General features: G+C 44.3%; 1 protein-coding gene and 1 non-coding gene across 2 annotated transcripts; both read right to left on the reverse strand.

Moving 5' to 3' along the window:
• Positions 1-14,956: 14,956 nt before the first annotated feature.
• Positions 14,957-23,514, reverse strand: LOC120708075 (callose synthase 11-like). The gene is made up of 3 exons (XM_039993172.1): positions 23,355-23,514; positions 17,876-23,255; positions 14,957-15,320 (listed from the first exon to the last, which is right to left on the reverse strand). The coding sequence occupies exon 2, from the start codon at positions 23,235-23,237 to the stop codon at positions 17,877-17,879; it is 5,361 nt and encodes a 1,786-aa protein (XP_039849106.1). The 5' UTR covers positions 23,238-23,255; positions 23,355-23,514; the 3' UTR covers positions 14,957-15,320; position 17,876.
• Positions 20,168-20,248, reverse strand: LOC120710868. The gene has a single exon (XR_005690039.1). It is a non-coding gene; the product is annotated as a small nucleolar RNA J33 (small nucleolar RNA).
• Positions 23,515-25,569: the final 2,055 nt, after the last annotated feature.

The following is a 25,569-nucleotide window of genomic DNA, read 5'->3' on the forward strand; positions in this document are numbered from 1 at the left end:
GGGGGATGAAGGACGAGGAGTCCACTAACGATACGGCGGAGTTGTTAAATCCGGCGTCATCATTACCAGAGCCAATAGGACAGATTGGGCTATTTTATTTTTAGGTACCCTTATTTTTATTATCACTTTCTCCTCCTTTCCGTAAAACTTTTAATTTTTTTTTTATCATTGGGGAATACGGTCTTATCTTAGCAATATATATGCCCAACGATTACTACCAGCTTTGCGTGCCATTGAGAAAGTTCTCTTCTACATGTTTTAGATGCGTTTTGTTCAAACGCAAAAGGAGTATTTGTTTTATTCTTCAGTCGTTAATTCTTTTAATTAGTAGGCCTGTGACTGAACATGTCAATTAACTGCTTTCTTTCCCAGCTGAGTGGTGGAACTCAAGAGATCCCTTCGAACACAGATCTAAATATAGTGGATACTTATTAAATTATATTCCTTCATTCTAAATTGGAAACATATCAGATGCAAACCAACTTTTTCTAAATTATACTCCAGTTTAGTTTTATCCTAAATCAAACTATTATAACGTTGATCAAGTATTCAGAAAAATGTATTGGCATTTATAGTATCAAAATAATACGTTGTCAAAACATACTTCAGGGTGGATCTAATGAAACCAATTTGATATTGAAATATTGTGTATTTTTAGTTTGGTCGAAATTAAACAAATCTGATTTATGACAAAACTAAAATCCTATCATTTACAAGGGTGAGAGTATTATACAATAAAATAATCATTTACACTTCGTTCTCTTGTCACAAGTATCCCTCTATCTTTGTTGTGCACCTAATATGCCTTCGGCTTTTCTTGCAACACCACATCATTAGTGGAGTTATGAAGATGCTCGTTGTCTAGACAAGTGCACCAAACGTGGATCTCAAGTGGCGCCGAGTGTAACTCACAGGACTACAGGAGGTAGCGGTGTACAAGGCGTCAAGGGCTTCTCTAGTGCCAAATCCATGTAAAGAGAGAAAAGGAAAATATGACAAGTTTCATGTAAATTGAATCTTGGCTGAACAAAACTATGAACATTCAACATTATGTATAGATAAAAAACAATACTTACTATAGCATAACAAACCACTTATGAACTTCTAGTCCATATTTCTTGCATTCATGCACACCATGTTGATTTTTTAATACCTGTGAATTGACTCCCTACTTGAGTTCGTTTCTTCCTCTCCGGTAAGATTTGCATGATCAAATTGCTTAATTTAATATGAGCAGGGTAAGGGTTTGATTTTGGATGGCCATAGAAAATAAGGAGTAATATATATCATATTATTGTCCATTTCCACACTTCTCATACTCTTATGTACAAGGATTCGTACAATTCTCTTGACGTGAGAGTATCAATTTGTAGTGTGCTTTAGGTTGATCTCTACATAAGCATCCCATTGTGTCTTCATATATAAGTATTGTTTTTAATCAGTTCCTACTACACTTGAGGTGCAAGGAAATGACACTAGGCTTTCTCATCTCTTGAAAGCACAAACCTATTTTATTTTTATTGCGGACTTAAAAAGTTTAGACTGGTCAAGCCTAACCATCCCATCCCCATATTATATGTTTGTTATCACTACTGACCGTCACATTCTACATTATATGGTGACAAAAGCACCTTTGGTGTATGGATGGTATTTGAAGTCGTCTCAGGAACCACTTGACCAGGCAGGCGTATGTGATACCAAGCCGAGAAGGATTGCTGATTGCGAGCCGTGGGGTGGGCTAGCTGCCAGTTTTCCTTCGCCCCTCATATCACCTCATAGGGAGGACATGAGCTGCTAGCACTCAGGGCGGTGGTAGAGAGAAATTGAGGGGGTGCGCTAGCTCTATACAACTAAAAAATATGTTTGATTTTCAAGCAAATACGATCAAAGTTTAAGGGTAATAGTTAGCTTTTTATTTTTTTATAGGTGCGTCTGCACCCACAACTATTTATTATCGTTCGTTCAGAGCAGTGGATGCGTTATCGATCAGCCTCACTCTCCCTCACTCTCGACCATTGTCTGACATGGTGCGCCCTATTTAGCACTTTGTCTTCTCCTCCCTTCCCTTTTCACAATATTTGTTTCCCTTTCCCATTTTTCTCTCTATATCTCCGCATAGGGGGGTCTCCAGCGGTTGCTCAGATCTAGGGCAAGGAAGCGACGACGGGAGCTGCATGGGCCCTCTCTCTCCCTCTAGCGAGCGGCGGTGATCTCGGCGGGGCCTGTCTATAGTTATTCACTTTCCCTATTCTCACTCTCATGTCACCATGTCGGTTGGTGGTGCCGAGACAAAGCGCTGCCCTAGGTGGAGGAGAAGCAGAGTGTAGGATCTAGGATACCGACTAGAGGGGGGGGTGAATAGGCGGTTTTAGCTTCAATCACAAACACTAGACAAATTTAATTAGAACCACAAGGAGATTTCTACTTCTACTAAATCCTATGTCTAGTGAGGGTTTGCAACCTAGGATGACAAGTATGAATTCAAGCTCTAGTAAAGTAAATTGCTCAAAGTAAATTGCAACAAGTAAGAGAGCAAAGAGATCACCACACAAGAGACAAGAATTTTTCCTGTTGTGTCGATGACTTGCCGGTCACCCCTAATCCATGTTGAGGTGTATTCAATATTTCAACCGCTCCTCTATCAAGAACACCTCTTGATCTTGAGCCGGCTTGAACCAATGAACCTCTCCAAACCTCGATTCCACTAGAGTTCTTCTTCACCACTCCGGCGAGGTGAGCACAAGGACCTCTCACAACCGAATCAAGGCTCCACCACAATCTTCTTGGTGAGCTCGTCGATTCCACTTCTCCATGCCGTCTAGGAGGCGGCAACCTCCAAGAGTAACAAGTTGATGATGCTTGCTTGAAGACTCCCTAGTGCCCCAAAGCTCAAACACTTGATGCAATGCACTAGAATGCTCTCACACTCTCAAGAATGCAATCACTAAGCAATGTGAGTGAGAAGAGGAGAGGGTTTGCTCTAGAAGGTCAAGAAAGCTTTCAAATGAGCCAAGAGAGCCCCCTACGGCCGGCCATGGGGGTATATATAGCCCCTCCCTCGAAATCCAACCGTTATGTTCAAATCTGTGCAATCGCGGACTGTCCGCCTCACAAAAACCGGACCGTCCGCCATTCAAATGCAACGGCTAGAACATCATTAAATGCGTGTCAAAAATGACCGTTATGCCCTTGGTGGACTGCCCGCCCCTCAGGTGCGGATTGTGCGCAGTTCAAAGTTTCCAAGAACACAGAACTATCCCAAGTCTGTCAATTTCAAATGTTAGGCCGGCGGACCGTCCGCTCCCCAGGGCCGAACCGTCCGCCGGTCAAAATTTCGCCCACGACAGAAACATCAAAGTTTCTGGACCAACAACAAAAGAGCTAGAGGACCGTCCGCCCCAAGTCAACCAGGGGCCCATCCTTGTCAGATTACACCGAAGCGATCTAAAAAGGGTGCAAATTCAACCGACGCACATGGCGTGTCAGGGAGCGGACTGTCTGCCCCCTCCCCTGGGCGGACCGTCCGCCAAACACTTGATTCAGCCCAACAGAAACGTCTAGTTTCTATCAATTTCAAACTTTTATATGGCGGACCGTCCGCCCTCCAGGGCCGGACCGTCCACCCAGAGCCAGTCAGCAGTCCTTTGAAATTTTAAGCGCTACTTTTGCAATGAAGTCAATCCCTCATGCATGCAATGCAATTGTTTGAGCAAAGTGGCACTATAGAACCATCAAGCACGTGTTCACAAACCCCTCTTGATAGTACGACTATCTATCCTATTAATCCGGTCATATTTCATCCACTAAGCACCTTGTGATTGGCAAAAATAGAAAAGCCCTATCTTTATACCTTTGTCTTGAGCACATCCTTTTCACATCGTCTCCAAGCACTCCATGACGTCCTCTAGGCTTACTTCTCCATGGACCAACCTATACTCATTCTCATCTCAAGAATTTGTTAGTCCATAAGAGTTGTCATTAATTACCAAAACACAACTTAGGGACCTAGATGCTTTCAATCTCCCCCTTTTTGGTAATTGATGACAACACATCTCAAAAGTGATTTGAAAAGGTTCAAGTCAACTCTATACACAAGGCATAAGGTGGACTTGAAATTAAACTTTGGATGTACTTACCCATTTTCTTGAACATCATAGAAAGTAGAATGGATAAATTTCTCCAAATCCCGATAGGTAGAGAGAACTCCCCCTTGATATGTGCATGTAAAATTTGAATATTTTCCATGAGCACATATATGAGATTAGAAATTTTAGTGGAGTTTCCCCTACAAAGTGGAGTCGAGACATACACGATATATATGATAGAACAATACTTGCTCAAAAGGTTAGTATAACCTCAAAACCACAAGAATGAACTAGAACCATCACAAGATAAGAAAGATAACAAGGTTCACCACATATTACATAACGAGTTCTAGATCACACACAGAGTTCATGCAAAATGAAAATTTAAACATGCCACAAGTTCAAATTCATGCATAGGATAATAAAGATGAGTTCCATCATAAGATCATCAGATGAGCTCCCCCTAAATCAAATCACTTCCTTCTTCTCCCTCTTTGGCATCAATGACCAAGAAGCTCAATCATCAGCAGACGGCGGTGGGTAGAACGGCTGATAAGGATAAAACTATGGAGGAGTCACTGGAGCCGGATATATCGAGTAGAAGTGAGTAGAAAAATCTATGAATGATGTGTTCAGAGTGTTGAAGTTTTGTTGCAGCTGTGCCTGAGAATCTGCCAAGTGCTGATACTGCTCACTGGTGGGAAGATAGTCAAACCATGAGTCTAAGGCAGCCATGTCACCATGTAAGTTCTGCTGCATAGTCTGCATGCTGTTCATAATGGGCTGGTACACGGTGTTATGGATATGCTGTCCAAATGCCTGAAACTGCCCCTGCATGTTGGCGTTCACGTTCTCAAGTCCCACATTAAGCTGTTGCTGCATCTGAGTGGCCAAGTCCTCAATCTGAGTACCAATGCCCTGCTGCATGTTGGCAAAATATGGATCAAAGTATCCTATTGGAGGCACCCAGTGCTGCTGCATAGGAGGTGGAGGAGGTGGCATGGCCTCCTGGTTTGCATCTCCACCCATATCTTCTGCATCACCCTCAATTTTATTTTCATCACCTTCAGACTCAGATTCAGGCTCAGGAGGGAAAGGAGTCAATGGCCTCTGAAGAAATGCAGTCTCATTTTTGAAAGGTCTAAATGGAGTATGCTTGCACTCACAGGGACCCCTAAAGTTGGTCTTGGCCTTGATTATAGACATGATATAGGGAGCAAAGTATAGATTCATCTCAAGATTTAGCCTCAATTCTGCCATCTGATCCATGATAAGAGCAATGATGTTTATCTTGTCTCCATTCATGACATAAGAGATCACATTCCAATAGAGACCACGAACTTTATCTTTATTTCCACTTTTTGACATAAATGTGACTCTTGCAATCTTGTTTATCACAGCAGAATGATGTTTAAGACCATGAGTTTTGCCAAAAGAGCAACGAATTCCAGACCGAGCAGACTCATAAAATATGGGATAATCATTTTCATTCATAGGATTTTCCATCATGATATTGACACTGTCCTCAGCTGTAAGGAACTCATAATCTAACTCATTGGCAACAGCAAACTGAGCAAAGGTAGCATAATATGTTTTTTTCTAGTGTTCCACCATAATTTTTCTTCAACTAAGTCAATCTTTAAGGTTGCACAGAATTGGCGAATAATTGTCTCATTCCAATCACATCTATGCTGAAAGAAATTTGTTAATCCCATACTTTCAAATCTAGGTACTAAATCAGCCATGACTGCTTGATTACTCATATATACTAGGTCAATAGTCTGATGACTGAACATAGTTTTTTTTGAGCATATGGCCAAAAAAGACATCTTGTTGTACCTGAGTTTTGAAGAACAATACATTTGTATCTCGGTCTTGATGGAGTTGATTTACTGATCTAGCATTGACATAAGATTCTGTTGTCCAACGTCTGCTGGATAAGTTCATGGATTGCACATCAATGACCTCATCATCATCACTGCCATGAGCACCTTTCATGGACTCATCACTATCTTTTGTAGCAGAGGACTCAGCAACTAGATCACTCTGGTTAGGAGCGTAATCTTCATCATTCGGATCATCATCTCGCCTTTGCCTTTTTGATGCACTTGCCTTTTTTTATCTTTGATGAGGATGAAGCAGACACATATACCTTTCTGTGAGGCCTGTGATCAAGAATCAACAATAAGAATCACTGCAATATGTTCATCCACATTGATCAAATGTATATCCAATAATATGCAACTCTGCTGAAAACAGCAGGGGCGGACTGTCCACCTGGGAGGCGCGGACCGTCCGCCTCTGCTGCCCACAAACCATCCGCCCTTGAGGCGCGGACCGTCCGCGACCCCCTGCGCACGGGCGACCCAAAATCGCCCCAAATTTCAATCCTTCAAATATTGAATTCTAGACCAAATCGACCGACCAAAGTTTAACCATTGCATCTCCTCAACACTAGGAACAAGATCTCCCAACTATTTTTGCGAATCCATGGTCCAAAAGTTGATCACGAGTAAAACCCTAACAATCTCCATTGACAAGAAAACCATGAATTTGAGTTGAGATTCTTCGAAATACCGAGAGGACATGATGGAGGATGTCGCGGAGTGTCTGCGGATGCGCTCGGACCGTCCGGGAACAACTCCAAAAGTCGAATCCTTGGAGAGCTTCCTTTCCACGTGCAAGAGATGAAAGAGATGGGTTTGGAAGGGTATGGCTCGGGTTTGGTGGAGGAAGAGAAAGCCCCTTGACTATATGACTGGCCAGCCTGGGCCCACTATGAGACCAACAGGAGCGGACTGTCCGCCCGTCCCACGCGGACCGTCCACTGTTGATTTTATCAATCCATCAGAGTCGGCCCAGTTTCTGTCGCTTTTCTACCCAACAAAGTCGGACCGTCCGCTGTCCTCTGGCGGACCGTTCGCTACACAAAGATTCAAACCAGACAGAACTGCCATGTTTCTGACCACTAACGGCGGACCGTCCGCGGTTCATGGGCGGACCGTCCGCCTTACCAAAGATCAACTGTCCAGATTTCTGTTCTCTTTTTCCAATACGAACTTTGATTAGGGATCATTGCTCAACAAAGATTCCAATACATCAAGACAAGGTTAGCAATGATAGAATAGAATCCAATAAGCATGATAATTCAATTTCATGAGATATGACAAGTGAGAACATGATCAAATCATAAATAGCTCATAAATGCCATAAAAATACTAGAAGTACATACATGTGAGGGCATATAAGATATGTATGATGCGTGTACTAGGTTTCAAGCCACATTTGAGAGGTCAATGACATTGAGCTCATTCCTTAGCTTGCAAAACCGATTTTCATCCAATGGCTTGGTGAATATATCCGCCTATTGATCATCGGTCCCAATACCATCAATCTTGATATCTCCCTTGTTCACATGATCTCTAAGAAAATGATGCGGAATATCAATATGCTTGGTTCTTGAATGTTGAACCGGATTAGTAGCAATCTTCACAGCACTTCCATTATCACATAACAGGAGAATTTCATTAAATTTCACACCATAGTCAAGGAGAGTTTGCTTCATCCATAACAATTGTGCACAACAACTTCCGGCTGAGATATATTCCGCTTCGGCGGTAGAAAGAGCAACCGAATTTTGTTTCCTTGAAGCCCAAGAAACAAGAGATCTTCCAAGAAATTGACAACCACCAGAAGTGCTCTTTCTATCAACTTTGCACCCGGCATAATCCGAATCAGAATATCCAACCAAATCAAAATGTGCACCTTTAGGATACCACAATCTAACATTTGGAGTGAATTTCAAATATCTAAGAATCCGCTTGACGACGGTCAAATAACACTCTCTAGGTGCGGCTTGAAATCTTGCTCACATGCAAACACTAAACATGATGTCGGGCCTAGATGCGGTAAGGTAAAGCAAACTACCAATCATGGATCTATAAAGCTTTAAGTCTGTCGGGTTACCTCCCTCATCAAGATCAAGATGTCCATTTGTACCCATAGGAGTCTTGATTGGTTTAGAATCTTCCATTCCAAATTTCTTCAATAAATCTTTCACATATTTATATTGGCATACAAATGTGTCTTCCTTGAGTTGCTTAATTTGAAGACCAAGAAAGAAATTCAATTCACCAATCATGGACATCTCAAACTCCCTAGACATCATCTCACCAAATTCCTCACAAAAATCTTGATTAGTAGAAACAAAGATGATATCATCAACATATATTTGACAAATAAACAAGCCTTTTTTAATAGATTTAGTGAACAAGGTAGTATCAACTTTCCCAATTTTGAAACTCTTAGAAATGAGAAAATCTCTTAGTCTCTCATACCAAGCACGGGGAGCTTGCTTAAGACCATAGAGAGCTTTCGAAAGTTTATAAACATGATTGGGTTTCTTAGGATCTTCAAAACCGGGGGGTTGTTCAACATAAACTAGTTCACTAATTCTATCATTCAAGAAGGCACTTTTAACATCCATTTGATAAAGTTTTATATCATGTGAGCATACATAAGCTAGCAAGATTCTAATAGCCTCAAGTCTAGCTACGGGAGCAAAAGTTTCACTGAAATCCAAACCTTCGACTTGAGTGAATCCTTGAGCCACTAATCTTGCCTTGTTCCTCACAACAATTCCATCTTCATTTTACTTGTTCCTAAAGACCCATTTTGTACCAATGACATTGTAGTTCTTGGGCCTTGGAACTAATTCCCAAACTCCATTGTGGGTGAAATTATTCAACTCTTTATGCATGGCATTCACCCAATCCGGATCATTTAGTGCTTCATCTATATGGTTAGGCCCAATAGAAAATACAAAAGAAAAGTGTTCACAAAATGAAGCAATACGAGATCGAGTTTTAACACCCTTACTAATGTCACCCATGATTTGATCCATTGGGTGATCCTTGGCAATTGCATGATAAATTCTTGGTTGAGCAAGAGAATCTTGAGTTGATGTAGGTAATGGAGTAGAAGATTCTGGTTGCTCCTGAGTTTGAGAACCATCATCATGCTCATCTTGATTTGCTTCTTGAGCTTGAGCATTTGAGGTTGAAGTAGAGGGATCAATTCTAATAGAAATTGAAGGACCATCCTCTTCTTCATTTTCTTCTCTTGGCCTAATATCACCAATAGACATGTTTTTATGGCATTTCTCAATCCATCACTTCTCACATCATCAAGATTGTCTTGCTCTTCATGTGATCCATTGGTTTCATCAAACTCAACATCATAGGTTTCTTCAACAATTCCACAAGACTTATTATAAACCCGATAAACCTTGCTACATGATGGATATCCAAGAAGAAACCCTTCATCAACCTTGCTTTGGAATTTAGATAACCGAGTTCCCTTCTTCAGAATATAGCATTTGCAACCAAAAACCAAAAAAATATGATATATTAGATTTTCTTCCAATGAGAAGTTCATATGGAGTCTTGTTGAAGATTCTATGACAATATAGCCTATTTGATGCATGACAAGCGGTATTGATTGCCTCGGCCCAAAAACTATCCGAGACATTATATTCCGAAAGCATTGATCTTGCCATGTCAATCAAAGTGCTTTTCTTTCTTTCAACAAGACCATTTTATTCCGGGGTATATTTGGATGAGAATTCATGTTTCATCCCCTTCTCATCACACAATTCTCCAATCTTGCAATTCTTGAACTCACTACCATTATCACTTCTAACTTTCTTCACTTTAAAATCAAATTCATTTTCGGCCCTTGTCACAAATTTCTTGAAAATATCAAATGTGTCGGCCTTATCATGAAGAAAGAAAACCCAAGTGTATCTTGAATAATCATCCACAACAACAAGACAATAGCAATTTCCACCAATGCTTCTATATGTTGTAGGACCAAATAAATCCATATGCAATAATTCCAAAGGTCTTGAAGTTGACATGAAACTTTTAGTGGGATGTGAATTAGCAACTTGTTTACCGGCTTGACAAGCACTACATAGCTTATCTTTTTCAAATTTCACATCCTTCAACCCAACTACTAAATCATGTTTCAAAAGCCGGTTGAGTTGTTTCATGCCAACACGAGTAAGTCTTCTATGCCATAACCAACCCATTGATGATTGTGAGAATAGGCAAGTGGTTAAATTGGCATCACTAGATGAGAAATCCACAAGATATAAACTTTCATGTCTAAAGCCTTTGAAGATGCAATCATTTTCACTAGAGCTAGTAACTTCCACACTATCACTAGTGAAAATGCATTTATATCCATGATCACAAAGTTGTGTAATTGACAATAAATTGAACTTGAGAGAGTCAACTAGCAACACATTTGAAAGAGAATGATCTTAAGAGGCATTGATGTTACCCATTTCCTTCACTTCACCTCGACTATTATCACAAAAAATAATGTCGTTGTAGCCACTAACATCTCCATCAAGAGAAGCAAACATTTTTGATTCACCAGTCATGTGTTGGGTGCATCCATTATCAAGCACCCAATGCCTCCCTCCGGACTTGTAGTTCACCTACAAAAGGAGATTAGCTCTTTTAGGTACCCAAACTTTCTTGGGTCCTTGAACGTTAGTGACCAAGACTTTTGGCACCCAAATGGCATTCTTTCTAACACTATTTAAAGGTAACCCAACAAATTTTGCACTAACATTGGCATTTGAATTTCTCATAAGAATGTAACTAGAATCAAAGGATATGACTTTCTTGTTGGTGCAATTCTTCTCATCATGGCCAATCTTCTTGCATTTTTCATAATATGACTTGCCACTACTCTTCACAAAAGTAGTTTTGGTTTGCACAAAAACTTTCTTCCCCTTTTTGGGAATGTATCCAAACCCTTGCCGATTCAAGGTGAACTTTTGGTTTGCCCAACAATGATTAAACTTGGCACTACTATCATAGCACTTTCTCAAATCATTAGATAAGCAAGCAATTTCTTTCTTTAATAAATCATTTTTCATGATAAGAGATTCATTGCAAGATGAATTATTAATAGTAGAGCAAGATGAACTAGTAGAGTTAGAGCCACATGATTTATTATTAATTAAATCACAACTAACACCAATGATCAAAGTTGCTTTGCTTTCATGATTAAGCAAGGTGTTGTGAGTTTCCTCAAGCTTCTCATGAGTTTCTTTGAGATTCTTATGAGAGGTCTTTAGCTCCACATAGGAATCTTGAAGAGAAGTAAACTTCAACTTCAAGTCCTTCAACTTAGTCTTTTTTTTAATTATGAATTCATTGGCATCATTGAGCATTTCAACAAGATCATCATATGAAAGTTCATCAAGTTCACCATCAAGATTCTTCAGTCGGTTGAATTCACTCACATCAAGAGCACTAAAAAGAACATTGATGGCTTGATCATTGAGTAGCTCATTTTCCTCATCAAGAGGTGTCAAATTTTTGGGATCAAGAATAACATATCCATCATTGACAACTCTCAATTTTTCTACTCATTGCCTTGAGATGAGCCGTCATCCTAACCTTCCAATAATCATAATTGTTTCCATCGAAGAAAGGTGGCTTCCCAACATGAACCCCATTGTCACTAGTCATTTTCCTAACTCCGGGATGGTCAAATCCTTGCAATTAAGGAGAACCAGGCTCTGATAGCACTTGTAGGATCTAGGATACCGACTAGAGGGGGGTGAATAGGCGGTTTTAGCTTCAATCACAAATACTAGACAAATTTAATTAGAACCACAAGGAGATTTCTACTTCTACTAAATCCTATGTCTAGTGAGGGTTTGCAACCTAGGATGACAAGTATGAATTCAAGCTCTAGTAAAATAAATTGCTCAAAGTAAATTACAACAAGTAAGAGAGCAAAGAGATCACCACACAAGAGACAAGAATTTTTCTCATGGTGTCGATGACTTGCCGGTCACCCCTAATCCACATTGAGGTGGATTCAATATTTTAACCGCTCCTCTATCAAGAACACCTCTTGATCTTGAGCCGGCTTGAACCAATGAACCTCTCCAAACCTCGATTCCACTAGAGTTGCTCTTCACCACTCCGGCGAGGTGAGCACAAGGATCTCTCACAACCAAATCAAGGCTCCACCACAATCTTCTTGGTGAGCTTGTCGATTCCACTTCTCCAAGCCGTCTAGGAGGCGGCAACCTCCAAGAGTAACAAGTTGATGACGCTTGCTTGAAGACTTCCTAGTGCCCCAAAGCTCAAACACTTGATGCAATGTACTAGGATGCTCTCACACTCTCAAGAATGCAACCACTAAGCAATGTGAGTGAGAGAGAGGGGAGAGGGCTTGCTCTAGAAGGTCAAGAAAGCTTTCAATGAGCCAAGAGAGCCCCCCACGGCCGGCCATGGGGGTATATATAGCCCCTCCCTTGAAATCCAACTGTTATGTTCAAATCTGCGCAATCGCGGACTGTCCGCCTCACAAAAACCGGACTGTCCGCCCTTCAAATGCAACGGCTAGAACAACATTAAATGCGTGTCAGAAACGACCGTTATGCCCCTGGCTGACCGTCCGCCCCTCAGGTGCGGACTGTCCGCAGTTCAAAGTTTCCAAGCACACAGAACTATCCCAAGTCTGTCGATTTCAAATGTTAGGCTGGCAGACCATCCGCTCCCCAGGGCCGGACCGTCCGCCGGTCAAAATTTCGCCCACGACAGAAACATCAAAGTTTCTGGACCAACAACAAAAGAGCTAGCGGACTGTCCGCCCAAGGGGGGTCGGACCGTCCGCCCCAAGTCAACCAGGGGCCCATCCTTGTCAGATTACACCGATGCGATCTAAAAAGGGTGCAAATTCAACCGACGCACATGGCGTGTCAGGGAGCGGACTGTCCGCCCCCCTTGGGCGGACCGTCTGCCCAACACTTGATTCAGCCCAACAGAAACGTCAAGTTTCTGTCAATTTCAAACTTTTGTACGGCGGACCGTCCACCCTCCAGGGCCGGACCGTCCGCCCAGAGCCAGTCAGCACTCCTTAGAAATTTTAAGTGCTACTCTTGCAACGAAGTCAATCCCTCGTGCATGCAATGCAATTGTTTGAGCAAAATGGCACTATAGAACCATCAAGCATGTGTTCACAAACCCCTCTTAATAGTACGGCTATCTATCCTATTAATCCGGTTATATTTCATCCACTAAGCACCTTGTGACCAGCAAAAATAGAAAAGCCCTATCTTTATACCTTTGCCTTGAGCACATCCTTTTCACATCGTCTCCAAGCACTCCATGACGTCCTTTAGGCTTACTTCTCCATGGACCAACCTATACTCATTCTCATCTCAAGAATTTTGTTAGTCCATAAGAGTTGTCATTAATTACCAAAACACAACTTAAGGGCCTAGATGCTTTCACAGAGGCTGAGGTGGATCCGCTGCTCCGACAACTGTTGTGGCCCTAATCTGGCCTAAGCAGTGGTGCTGCCGCCACCAGATTCCTCCACCGTCGGCACTGTCCATCCACCATCTTCCATCACCGTGGTAGGCATCGCCGCTGCTTCACTATCCCATCCACAAGTCAGCATCACCGCTGGTTCGGTAAACTCTATTACTTCTTCAATTTGATTTTTACCTTCTTATTTCTTTTCTTTTTCTGCCTTTGTTTTCCTTCCGGCATCCTCTTTCCTTCCAAACTGGGAGGGCTCTCGAGTTAAGCTAGATTGAGAGCTCTCATTTTAGATTTTGCCAAAAAAAAGTGCGTGGGGGCTAGGTAAGAGGACCGGGACAACAACAACCTTCTAACAAAAAAATAAAATAAGAAAATACATCAAAGGGTCTCTGATTATCCATCAGAAACTACATGGCGCCCGTAAATGAGTGGCCGCCGGTAGCATTCTATGTGCTCCCTCCATACTCGAGGAGAAAGATGTTTTGGATAGTGACATGGTCTCCAAAATTTACTTTGACTTCTTATTTTAAAAAAATATTTATCACAAAGTGATATATTTATATTTTATGAAAGTATTTTTAAGGAAAATCTATTCATATAATTTTTGTATTTTGAAACTCAACAACTTAAAAATTATTCATGATTTAAATTTCCAATATTTAGCCCAAACCTTGTCCAAAATGTTTTTCTTTTTTAGTATGGAGGGAGTACTCCTTGGAGAAATAAAGGAGAATGAAGGGTGCGCAGCGGGGGGCGGGGGGGGGGGGGGGGGGGGGGGTGTTCCTTTGCGGCTTTGTAGATACTAGCCATCATTATGTGTTGGAGAAGCCCAAGGGGTAAGGGTGGACGCCTAACCTTTTTGCTTTTTTAAGGGCTAGTTTGGAAACTCAAATCTTTTTGGGATCCTTGCCTTTTTTTTCAGAGTGAGCAATGTATGGAAATATTATTTGTATAAGACATTTAGTTCTTGATGGAAGATTTTACTTCCCTGATTTAGCTCCCCCTTGCTTCCAAATTAGACCCAAGTATAGGGATAAAATGCGAGGGTCTTACCCAGTACTATGAATTATTCTGAAACTATCAGCCACCGTGATGTGCTGGGGAAGCCCAGGAGGTGGACATCTGAGCTGTCAGTACCGTCGCTTGCTCGCTGACGCGGCAAAGGCAACCGGGTCTGTAGTTAGCGCACGCAGGCACAGCAGTCAGCACTGGCCGGCACGCCTGCAATGGGTGCGGGTGCAGCCGGCACCTTCGGTTTGCAGCTGAGAAAACTGTGGTGGCCGTCGATAACTGAAACGAGCATCAGTAGCCCATGTTACATCGGGACGACAATGACGATCGCTGTGTCAATTTACACCGGTTTCTTCAGACAAATGGACGCTCATCTAGCGGTTCCTCTGCAGTTACTGCAGGGGGAACTCTTCCACTGATGTGCGGGTCCCATGCCCGTGGGGCCCGCACGTAAGTTGGGGAGCCCCCCTGCAGATCATCCACCTCCATGGAAATTCCTACCAGAAACCTTTTGTACCTTCAGCCAAGCATCATCATTCACACACACCATTTTCTAGCACAAAAAAGATGGAACCATCTGGCTAGGCCAACAAATAATTCACCAGAGCTCACCGGTGGTGCTGCAACTGAATCAGCTACACACAACTAGCTCTACCCCCAATGTACAAAAAAAATGAAGACCTACATTGCCAAAAGCACAAATCTGGACGCCTAAACTAGATAGCGAATGATAGCAAAAATAGTTCAATATGGATCTAAGCTATATCAGTAAGCAGAAAGCCCTTCCACATTGAATCGGGAAGCTGTACATAGGAGATGGAGCACTGCTATACTGCAAATCCGCAACAATCCAGTTAGATACCTGTTCAGGGAAACAGTCAGCATTCAGCAACTGCACATTTGAAACTAAAACTTCAGGCTATGGTATTCCAATTTCAAGTACAAGTTTAGAACCAGATGTTATGTAGATGGATATTTTGGGGTAACTAGGCCTTATGCTTTGCCAAGAGCTTGAGAGATTGAGGGGGACTAGAATTGTTTCTTCATTGTTTCTTTCTTCCTTAGATTGATACATCTCCTCTCATTATATAGAGAGGGTTACTTGACCTTGTAAGCAAGGCTTACTTGACCCCTAAGTAATATCCTAACCTAATCAATCTATCTTATTCCTTTCCTAACAAACCAAATCCATCTAATCTAATTTGACGGGTACTGTTCACGCGGTACTGTTCCGCGTGGGCCCTTGGGCTGGCTCCGCCTGCCATCTCGGTGGCAGCCTGCTGGCTGCCCATGACATCTCCCCCGCCCTTGGAGACCCAGCTCGCCCTCGAGCTGGATAGTTACTGGTCGAGGAAGGAGCCGACAGCGTCCTGGATCCCATGGGAAGAGACGAGCAGCCAGCTGGTCGCCCTGGTGGTTGCTGTGGCCTGAGCCCCTTGAACCAGGGAAGGATGCCCACGCAGAAAGCACTTGCAGCAAGGCAGCGACCTGTCCTTTCGAGTCACTGGTGGGTGCGGTGAGGGAGTTGATGAGCTTGGCCAAATCAGGCATGGTGGGTGCTGTCCGTGGCGACGAATTGGAGACAGCAGAAGGGTTGGTCGGCGCGACGGCAGCTGGAGTGGTCGGCGCGATGTAAGGGGTGGTCGGCGCGACGAAGAGGGTTGCCGGCGGCGGCGGTAGGTGGAGATGGTGAGCGGGAGCGAGTAGGGTAGGTTGGATTGCTGCACGCAGCTTCCTTGTGGCGTGCCTCGCCAAGAATCCTCGCGCTGCCGCCTGTAGCCGCACCGCAGCAAGGCGTTCACGGCCGGACTTCTCCAGAGATTGCATCCGCCGGCGTGACAGGAATCCCCGTGCTGCTGCCTGAAGGCGTACTGCCACGAGGCATTCACGGTCCTCCTTATCCTTCGCCTGGAGACGCGCCCTGAGGCGATCCAGCTGTGTGAACACATCAGCAAAGAGGCGTGAAGTGTCGTTGGCAGCAGGGGACACATGATGGAGCAGGTTGGAGCGTGGGGGTGATCCGAAGCGTAGGTGCAGTAGCTTGGTGAAGCGGCGCCACGCCGGGGTGCCCTCATCCCGCTGGACTTGGAGGAACCACATCCGGGCGTCCTCCGCCAAATTACGGGAAGCCATCCACACTTTTTCTTCCTCCATGATGCGCTCCCGGTTGAAGTAGGTCTCGCATTGGTTGATGAAGGCGAGCGGATCAGATTTCCCATCAAATTGAGGAAAATCCATCTGGAACTATGGCATAGGTTGTGGTAGTGGTAGATGGCGGCGCAGATCGATGGCCGGCCGGGGAGGATAGATCGGGCGGCGTGGAAGAGGATCGCCGGCTAGCTGATACCAGATGTTATGTAGATGGATATTTTGGGGTAACTAGGCCTTATGCTTTGCCAAGAGCTTGAGAGATTGAGGGGGACTAGAATTGTTTCTTCATTGTTCCTTTCTTCCTTAGATTGATACATCTCCTCTCATTATATAGAGAGGGTTACTTGACCTTGTAAGCAAGGCTTACTTGACCCCTAAGTAATATCCTAACCTAATCAATCTATCTTATTCCTTTCCTAACAAACCAAATCCATCTAATCTAATTTGACGGGTACTGTTCACGCAGCACTGTTCCGCGTGGGCCCTTGGGCTGGCTCCGCCTGCCATCTCGGTGGCAGCCTGCTGGCTGCCCATGACACCAGCTATCAGCATTCAGCACAGTTACTTTCCATATGCTACACAGGGATATTCTGTTCGTATTGCGGTGATGATAAGACAAAGAGTTTGTTCAAGTTTCAGATGCCATTTCAATAAGTCAAATGAAAGCACTATCCAGCTTTAGTTGGTTGTTGGGCACTTGGGCTTACGCTGATCAAAGATTTAGTTCGATTTCTGTTCCATTTTACGTTACTATTGGTCTTGTTTGTTTCTCCCACGATTATATAATCTATCTTATGATCCAAGGGCAATAGGGTAAAAGGCCACTTCTTGACCACCTAAATAGTCTGAAATAAGCTGGACTAGGGCAGCTTATTTGAAATTACTCCTATTTTGGTGGTGCAGAGCGTACTTTCACCATGTTGCTCTTGGACCATAATCTAGGGGCAAGCAAACAAGCCCTTAGTTGGCTATTGTGCTATCTGGAGCTAGTAGTATTGCGATGCAGACTGAATAGCAAACCAAACAGAAGGGAATACTGATTTGTTCACTAACCAATGCATTGAAAGGTTACATTAACTATGAACAAAGTATATAACAAACAGTGAGGCGTAAAATATTAGAGGTCAGGTCACTTGAAACATTTTCAGTCATGCTCGACAATGCACAATAGTGATACATGTAAATTAGTCTACAAAATTCATGGTTACTCTGTAAAATGTAAAGAGGTCAGGCTTTCATTAAAATTTGTTGTGAATTGTGAAGTACCTCAAGCTGTATTCGCTTTTTTGCCAGTAAGAATGCGGGATATCTGGAGGCCCCTGCTGAAACCTTCATTGAAAAGTACCCGCGTCTGCATCTCTTGAAATCCCGGCAACCATGACAAAAACGCAACTGGAGCCATAACGAACACCCCAAGCAGTATCTCATATAAACGTGCCACAGAAATAACACTGTTCCACACCACGGTGGATTCAATAAATGGCCGAATTACTTGAGCAATCGAAATCAAGCCCCAACCAGTAGGAATGAATGCCAAAAGACTAGTGAAGATGTCAACGATTTCAAATTTTGTGAACTTCAGAAATATTATCAGCACAAGCACCACAAGAATGATGACGGCAGTTTGGACAAGCCTGTAGTAAAGGTGCTGCTTTGCAGCGTACTTGTCTCGAGCATAGGACATTAAGACAAACATGCCAAAAATCACAGCCACACATATCCAGGAAAGCAGATAAACAGCAATACTTTTGCTGTTGTTTGCTATCTTCAGCTGGTATACAACCCCATACTGGAAAAAGAAGTACCTGAGATCTAACAGTATTTCCAAAATCTTTCCCCAAAGACCAGTTGTCCGTAGATGATCTTGCTCCTCAAACCACCACACTTCCCAGCTCTGCTCAGGCTTAGAAAAGAGACCACCAGGATACCAAATCCAGTTCATGAAATCGTCAAAATCATACACTGTTTTCAACCAATCAAAGCCAGACGGATTAAAAGCAAATGGAGCCATAATCCATGATACCACCAGAAACCAGCTAGATATATTCATGATTATGTAAACAAGTGTATTCCTGGCAATAACACTGTGAGCAGCATACACAGTCAATATTATTCCAAGTTCTATTGCCTTTATAAAGTGGCTCCTAGCATAAAGCCTGTAATTTTCAGCAAAACTCTTGTGTTGCACAACAAAACCACGACCAGTAGCACGGTATTTTGCACCACCATGAAGGATTGTCCGGCCATAGTAATGGCTCTTCGTTCCCATGGAAAATGTGTAGAACACAGATGAAAAATTCATTTGCATTGTGAAAAAATCCCAGATAGCAGGTAGAAAACCTTGTTCAAGAGAGTTCTCTATAATCATTGGCAAGGCAGTGAAGAGGCCAATTTGTATGATGAATTGTTGATTAAGCACAGTACCCAAGGCTTTGTTGTTGGTTGAATTAGCACTGCCCTGTATACCAGCCTCAAGACCACTGAGAGCTAGATACAGGCGTCCCCAAACAAATGTGTAAACTGTCAAGACCACCAGCATCGTGTTGAAGTAGAACCCTACTGTTGTATAAAACACAGAGAGCATCCGGAAGAAATCCAGTCTATGACCAAGTCTGTAGATATCCCTACTAAGGGTCTGCTCACCATTGCCACTGGAAACCTTTGCTTCGAACATCGATATCTGATTGAGGCCAACATCACGGCCCTTACCGACCTGAATATACTCATGGTGACTAACATTGCCACCGCGCAGGGTACAGTTGAAACCAGCGAATATATCCTCACTGATATTGATCACTCTTGATGCCTTACTTATACCACCCCGAGTCAAAAACCAAAGACGATCAAATACATCAGGATGCCCATAATGCATCCGAACCTTCAACGGATTAGCTAGGACCCGCTGACCAAGGGTAACAAAGCTTGTCTCCTGTGCAGACATGAACCAAGCGAGTGAAGATACGGATCCAGTGAAAACATGTTCTCGAACTCCCAGAAGTGTTGGTTTTCTGCTCCCATGATAATAGTTGTACTGCTCTAGCAGGTTACGCATTTTAAGCGCCTCCTCAAAATAATTATCCTGGTTCATGTCAATTGTTTGAACTGCATCACCTCTTGTGAATATAATAGCATGATTCTGGTTTTCAGGCTTTCCTTCCCCAAGCTTCAGCGGACCTGGTAACCTAATTCGGTATATCTCAACCTCCCTCTGTAAGCTCTGGTCAAACTTTACCAGGACAGAATAGTATTGAGTATAGCCCTGGTGATGGACCTCATCAACATAAGCAACTCGGAGTGCCTCATTTTTCTTCATGAGAGTCAAAATATCTTCAGCACGTTGATCTCTAGCGATTTTCTGGTTTCCATATATCTGGCAAGCGACCACATAGGTGTACTTCATGAGAGCAGCACCATCTTCCTGGCCTTTGAACAATTGGCTTACAGTACTGGTTCCTCTGTCTAGCCTCCTCTGTCGTCGTTGCAGCAAACCATCATTCATGGGATACACATCATTCTCATGCCTAATTGAACCAAAGGATGCAAGATGTTTTGTCCCCTCTGTAATGTCTACCTCAGAGGCAGTATCAAGAAAAGCAAGCATCTTGAGAGCCCTGTGGTAATACATCATTCCCCTAACAGTCCGTGCTAAGGTCTGGCCTCTGTACGAGGCCCAAAGTCGAAGCTCCGGATATTTCACAGTCCAAATTTCATCATCATCAGTCATTCCTTCCCTTCGCATACGTTCTAAAAAGTTCCGCCAATCGTCTTCATAGATCTTTTGGAGATAAAACAAAATCGAGACACCATCTTCATTCTCACGACGAAGCTGGTCCCTGTTGTACATCACATCCTCATTGTAGTATGGGGTTAAAACACTGAATGCCATCATCTTCTCAACTGTTGGAGCACGAGGCATATTCATGAATAGAGAGTTGCTGAAGAAAGTTATACGTCGTCGGGCCTCGGGATTCTTTGGGACATTGCTCATAGAATCCCTGGATGTGAGAATTGTGTGGAGGCGCCTCACCTGTTTGTAGAAGCTAACATCATCATTGCTTGGGCATTTTAGGACATCCTCAAAGAGGAGACTGGATTCCTCCGCCTTTGATGGTGCTAGCTTTGCTTGCCTCAGCTGTTCCATGTCCATCTTTTTCTTTGGAAAATCATGAATTGCAAAGACATAAAGAGTCTGCAAGGTATTAACTATCTTGGTCTGATCCTTCTTCTCCTTCAGTAACAGTTCCACTAAGGTGATTACAGATGAATGGATTTCAGGTAACAGCTCCAGCTTATGTTCTTCAGAAAATTTCCCATTATCCATTTCAGCATCAAATGCAAGGAACAGCTGACTGACAATAATGTGCTCAACAGTTCTCTCCTCAATTATCTCCAGTAGTAAGTGACGTATACTGTCATAAGCTTCAATGACAGCACATCGCCTGTACTCATTGTTACATATCCTTGTCCAGTGTGTCCTGTCATCAGCTACCAGCTCTTTTGCCTGACTGAGAGCGAGAAGCAGCTCATTATTTAGCAGGAAGCATGGCCACCGTACCACACGAATTTTCCACACAACTGGTGGCAGCTCAAGAAGCTCAACTTCATTGTCACTAATGATGTCCTCTTCTCTAAATGTCTGAATAATTTCATTCCATATCAGGGCAAACCTCTTAGCTTCCACCTCATTAGCTTCAATCTTCCTATATGGACGACCAAAGCCATATCTCAGCTTCAGACGATTGATTGCATCATACAGCTTGCTTCGGAGGCCACCACGCACAGCATCCAGGTGCTCCTCTGGCATCAAATTGAATTGCATCGCACTTGCAAAGAACTGGAACCTCAAACGCAGCTGCTCAACACTGCGAATCTCCCCCAGATGCGAGAACAGCCCAATTAGTGCCCCCGTAAGTGATGAGAAGACTGCATACCATATCTGAATATCCATGAGATAAATAAGGACAACTGGAATCCACAGCAAGATTACAGCAATCCGCTCTGTGTGAGGCATAAACTCAAACCAGTTGCGCCGGATGTCATGGAGGCTGAGAATTGTCTTTGTTGGCCCCACCATCGGCTTAATCTGGAGAAAGTAACTGAAGCCGAACTTAGCAGTGAGAAGGCACACCCAGAATGTGGTATATTTGATGTTATCAATGAGGCCCTCCCTCACACCACGTCCAACAAATGTTCGGGTTTGGAACCACCAGGTGAGAACATATAGAATTCGCCAGTTGGTTTTCTCCAGAAAATTCCGAATCCATGGGACAATGAAGAGCACAACTGCAAGCACCTGCGGGATGACAAACACAGCAGCTGCCTCCAGGTAGTTCAACACCCTGGAATTGGCAGCAAAAGACCACCTGCGATCACGCCACCTCTGATCCCACATTCGAACATAGAGCACAATGAATGTGATAGTCCACCCAACAGCAACAAGCACCTTGAGCACCATCCGGACAGCGAGCAATGTAGTATCCCGCCTCACAAGACTGTATTGTGTGCCTGCATCAAGCACTGCCTGCGCAATGCGCAGCGCTGCCCAGGTGATGAACACAGACAGCACCCGGACCTGGATGTCACGGAAGCGTAGGCTATCCCAAGGAGTGCGGCCATCCCATGCAACAATCATAGCTGCTTGAAAGAACAGAATGAGCATCACCCATACCCGATCAAAGCTGCGGTAAACATTCCAGAATGACCTCTGCTCAACAAAACCAGTCTTGCCAATACGCCCAGGATTTCCAGGCTGTATAAAGAAACTCCTCACCGGAGATAGGGGCCACTGGAGCCGCTTGAAAACTCTGCGGCTCCAGAAGTACTCATTCACATCATCATAATTCCTCCAGGCCGAGTGCGGTTTGGTCCCATTCCGGCTAAACTCCACCTCGGCCTTGAGCACATTATAAATCGGCGTCACGACCTTCTCAAGGAAAGCATCCTCACCGTGCACCGCAGGAATAGATGGCCTCCCTGTCTCGATATCAACCGACTGGTCTATGACATGATTGAGGTCGAGCGCCATGTAGTGGAAGATGTAGCAGAGGCACTCGGGCATGAACCTCAAATTGGCCGCCTCCCCCCAGATGAGGAGGTACAGCGCGGTGTACAGTAGGTCGCGGCGCGTGTCCGGGCCGGCCCCCTGAACGCGGCGGCCGGCGCTGGGCACATAGACGTGCGGCCTCTTGCCGAGGTACGAGCACCAGGACGTGTAGTTCTTGAGGAGCTTCTTCCGGATGCCGCGCGCGATGGAATGGTGCAGCACGTCGGCGGGGTGGTCCGGGGGGAGGGTCCCGCCCGCGCGGAGCTGCGCGTTGGCGAGGAGGAGCACGAGGTGCTCCCGCTGGTTGCGGACGTTGTGGAGCTGGAAGCCGAAGGTGGCGCCGAGCCAGTCGAAGAGGTCGGCGCGGAGGGCATCCCACGCGCGGGCGAGCGGCGGCGCCGGCAGGTCCGCCGCGTGCGCCAGCGCCTCTACGGCCGCGCGCACCTCCGGGAACCGCAGCGACGGGTGCTCCCCGTGCATCACCACGTCGTGGATCGGGATGATGTTGTACGCCGCCGGCTCCGGGTACCCCCCTCCTCCCGCCGCCGCCGCCGCCGCGGCGCGGCGGTTGCGGCGGAGGCTCATCCCTCACGGCACGCGAAGCTGCGAAAAAACAGGGAAGAGGGCGTCAGTGCCAAGCGCCGCAGCGACGAACGCGAGCCGAGAAATCAAGCCATTACTGGCAGGAAGGAGGAGCAGTACGGGGAATTGGGGAGGACGAGGAGATTGCGGTGACGCGATGCGGCGGTGAGGTGGGAGCTGGGAATCATGTGATGGGATGAGGCCGTTTGCGTTTGTTTGCTTCAGCTTTTTCGGGGAGGGGGGAGACGGCGGAGTCCAGTCCAGTCGAGTCGAGTCGAGTCGAGTACTACTCGAGTGATGGGTGTGATCCGGTTGCGTTGCGAGGCTGGGCTGGCGTCCTCGTGGGGTTTGGCTCGCATGCTTTGTTTTGCTTTGCTTCTGGGGTGTCAACCAGTAACCAGTAACCAGCCATCAGCCATGGGACGCGACGCGAGCTAGTGTTTCTCTGCGCTGTATGGTCCGGGGGTACAATGATGACGAGGACGAGGACGTGCAGATATGGCTGGATTGGATGGTGATGGTGATGATCTACTGCTACTTTTACCAAGGGGTCGGGGAAGGGGGGGGGGGGGGGGGGGGCTGGGCTGGTGAGCTAGTGAACAATTTTGTGTGTGTGTGGAAGTGGGTGGTTTCGCCAATCTTTTCGAGGATGGCTGTGTGTTTAGTTCAAAAAATTTTCTCTCCAAATTTTACTATTCACCTATCACATCTAATTTTTTATCTTATGTATAGAGCATTAAATATATGTAAATAAAAAAATTAATTGCATAATTTTGATGTACACGACGATACGAATTTTTTGAGCCTAGTTAGATCATGGTAGGACAATAATTATCAAAAAAAACCAAAAATGCTACAGTATGCTAAAGTGTCTGATGTCACTATTTTTACCACCATTTTACGGATCTAAACACAGCCGATGTTCTGATGCTGGGTCTTTTCTGTGTTTCCGTCGGATTTGGTAAATTGGTAGTAGGGCGGCTAGGGATGAGGAAAAGCGTGGCACAGACCCCATAAAAAAGATCTGGGGTTGGAAATTCGGTGCGCGGACTGAGGATCAAGTAGCTAAAACGAGTTAAAAGGAGAGTTGAGTAGGCCTCCTCCTTATTTTAGTCATTTTGTTTGGAACTTCAGTCCCTAAACTGACTAAAGTTTAGTTAAGGAGGTGAAATCCAAATAGGGCCGAAGTGTGTGTCAGCTGGCGAATTTGGAGCGAATTTATTCGGGTAGGATAGAAGTAGGGTGGGTGTAGTGGTCTTGACTTCAGTAGGGAAGCAAGGCATGGCAACTTTTGATTAATGGTGAGAAAGAACAAGAGCTTTTTGATATTGGGGGACCTTGTGGCATAAGATTCTCCAACTTCTTTTACTACCACTTTGTACCAATAGAAACAATTGGCTACATGCTGTTCACGTGCCTTGTTCGAAGTGGCGAACACAACTGAACTAAAAGACTTGGATTAGAAAAGGAACGCAAACCGAATGAATTCCAACAAAGATTCACTGCTAGATACCATACCCTGCTATGAAACATATGAGAGACGGGTCTTTCAAAAAGAAAAAAATTAAGAGAGACGGACAACAAAGACTTGGAAACTTTATGACCTACTGTATCACCGATAGCGACGGCTTTTGGGACCTGCACCGTGACACTTGTTCCAGGGCATTATGGAGGATAATGCGCTAATCCCTTCCGTTTCGAGCCTACATGCCTTTTGTTTACCTTTGCCATCCGTGCGCTGTCAGTTTTTTTGTGCGGCACTAGAAATCAAATCGGAAAAGCGCAAAAATCACTATATTTCTTCCCAAGTGCCAACACAAAAAGTAGGCGCAGATGATGACCATATTTGCTTCCACAAATCTTGATATTCAAAAATTTGTGCAAAATATTTTTTATTGCGGGTTGCTTTATCAATACAAGATCTTCAAAAATAACTTAAATTTGGCAATGTTGCATGACACATTTTTTTTTAATAAGACGAGGGTCAAATTTAGAGTAAAAAAGGTCAAACAAATTACAATTTGAAATGGAGATAGTACACGTTCGTAAAATCACACGGCTGCAGGACCACCCTCCGTTAGACTCCCAATCTGAATCCCCCGTGTTCAAAATGGAATTGCCATGTCTTGCCCGTTATAATATACGACGCAGTATGCTTAAACTTCACGGTTGCTGTCCCCTAAACTCTACGTTAGCCAGTTGGCAATTTGTTTAGCCAGTGGTTGTTGTTGTTGCGTGCGTGACTCGCGTCTTCTTCTATTATTTTTTTCTTTTGAAATAAAGTCTTCTGCTGACGCGCAGCCGCAGCACGCAAGGCAGATACGCAAACACTAGA

Source organism: Panicum virgatum, chromosome 5K (assembly GCF_016808335.1).
Source record: "Panicum virgatum strain AP13 chromosome 5K, P.virgatum_v5, whole genome shotgun sequence".
Classification (NCBI taxonomy): domain Eukaryota; kingdom Viridiplantae; phylum Streptophyta; class Magnoliopsida; order Poales; family Poaceae; genus Panicum; species Panicum virgatum.

Excerpts from the sequence above, each read along its gene's own strand:
- LOC120708075 (XM_039993172.1), bottom strand. The coding sequence starts at position 23,237 with ATGAGCCTCCGCCGCAACCGCCGCGCCGCGGCGGCGGCGGCGGCGGGA.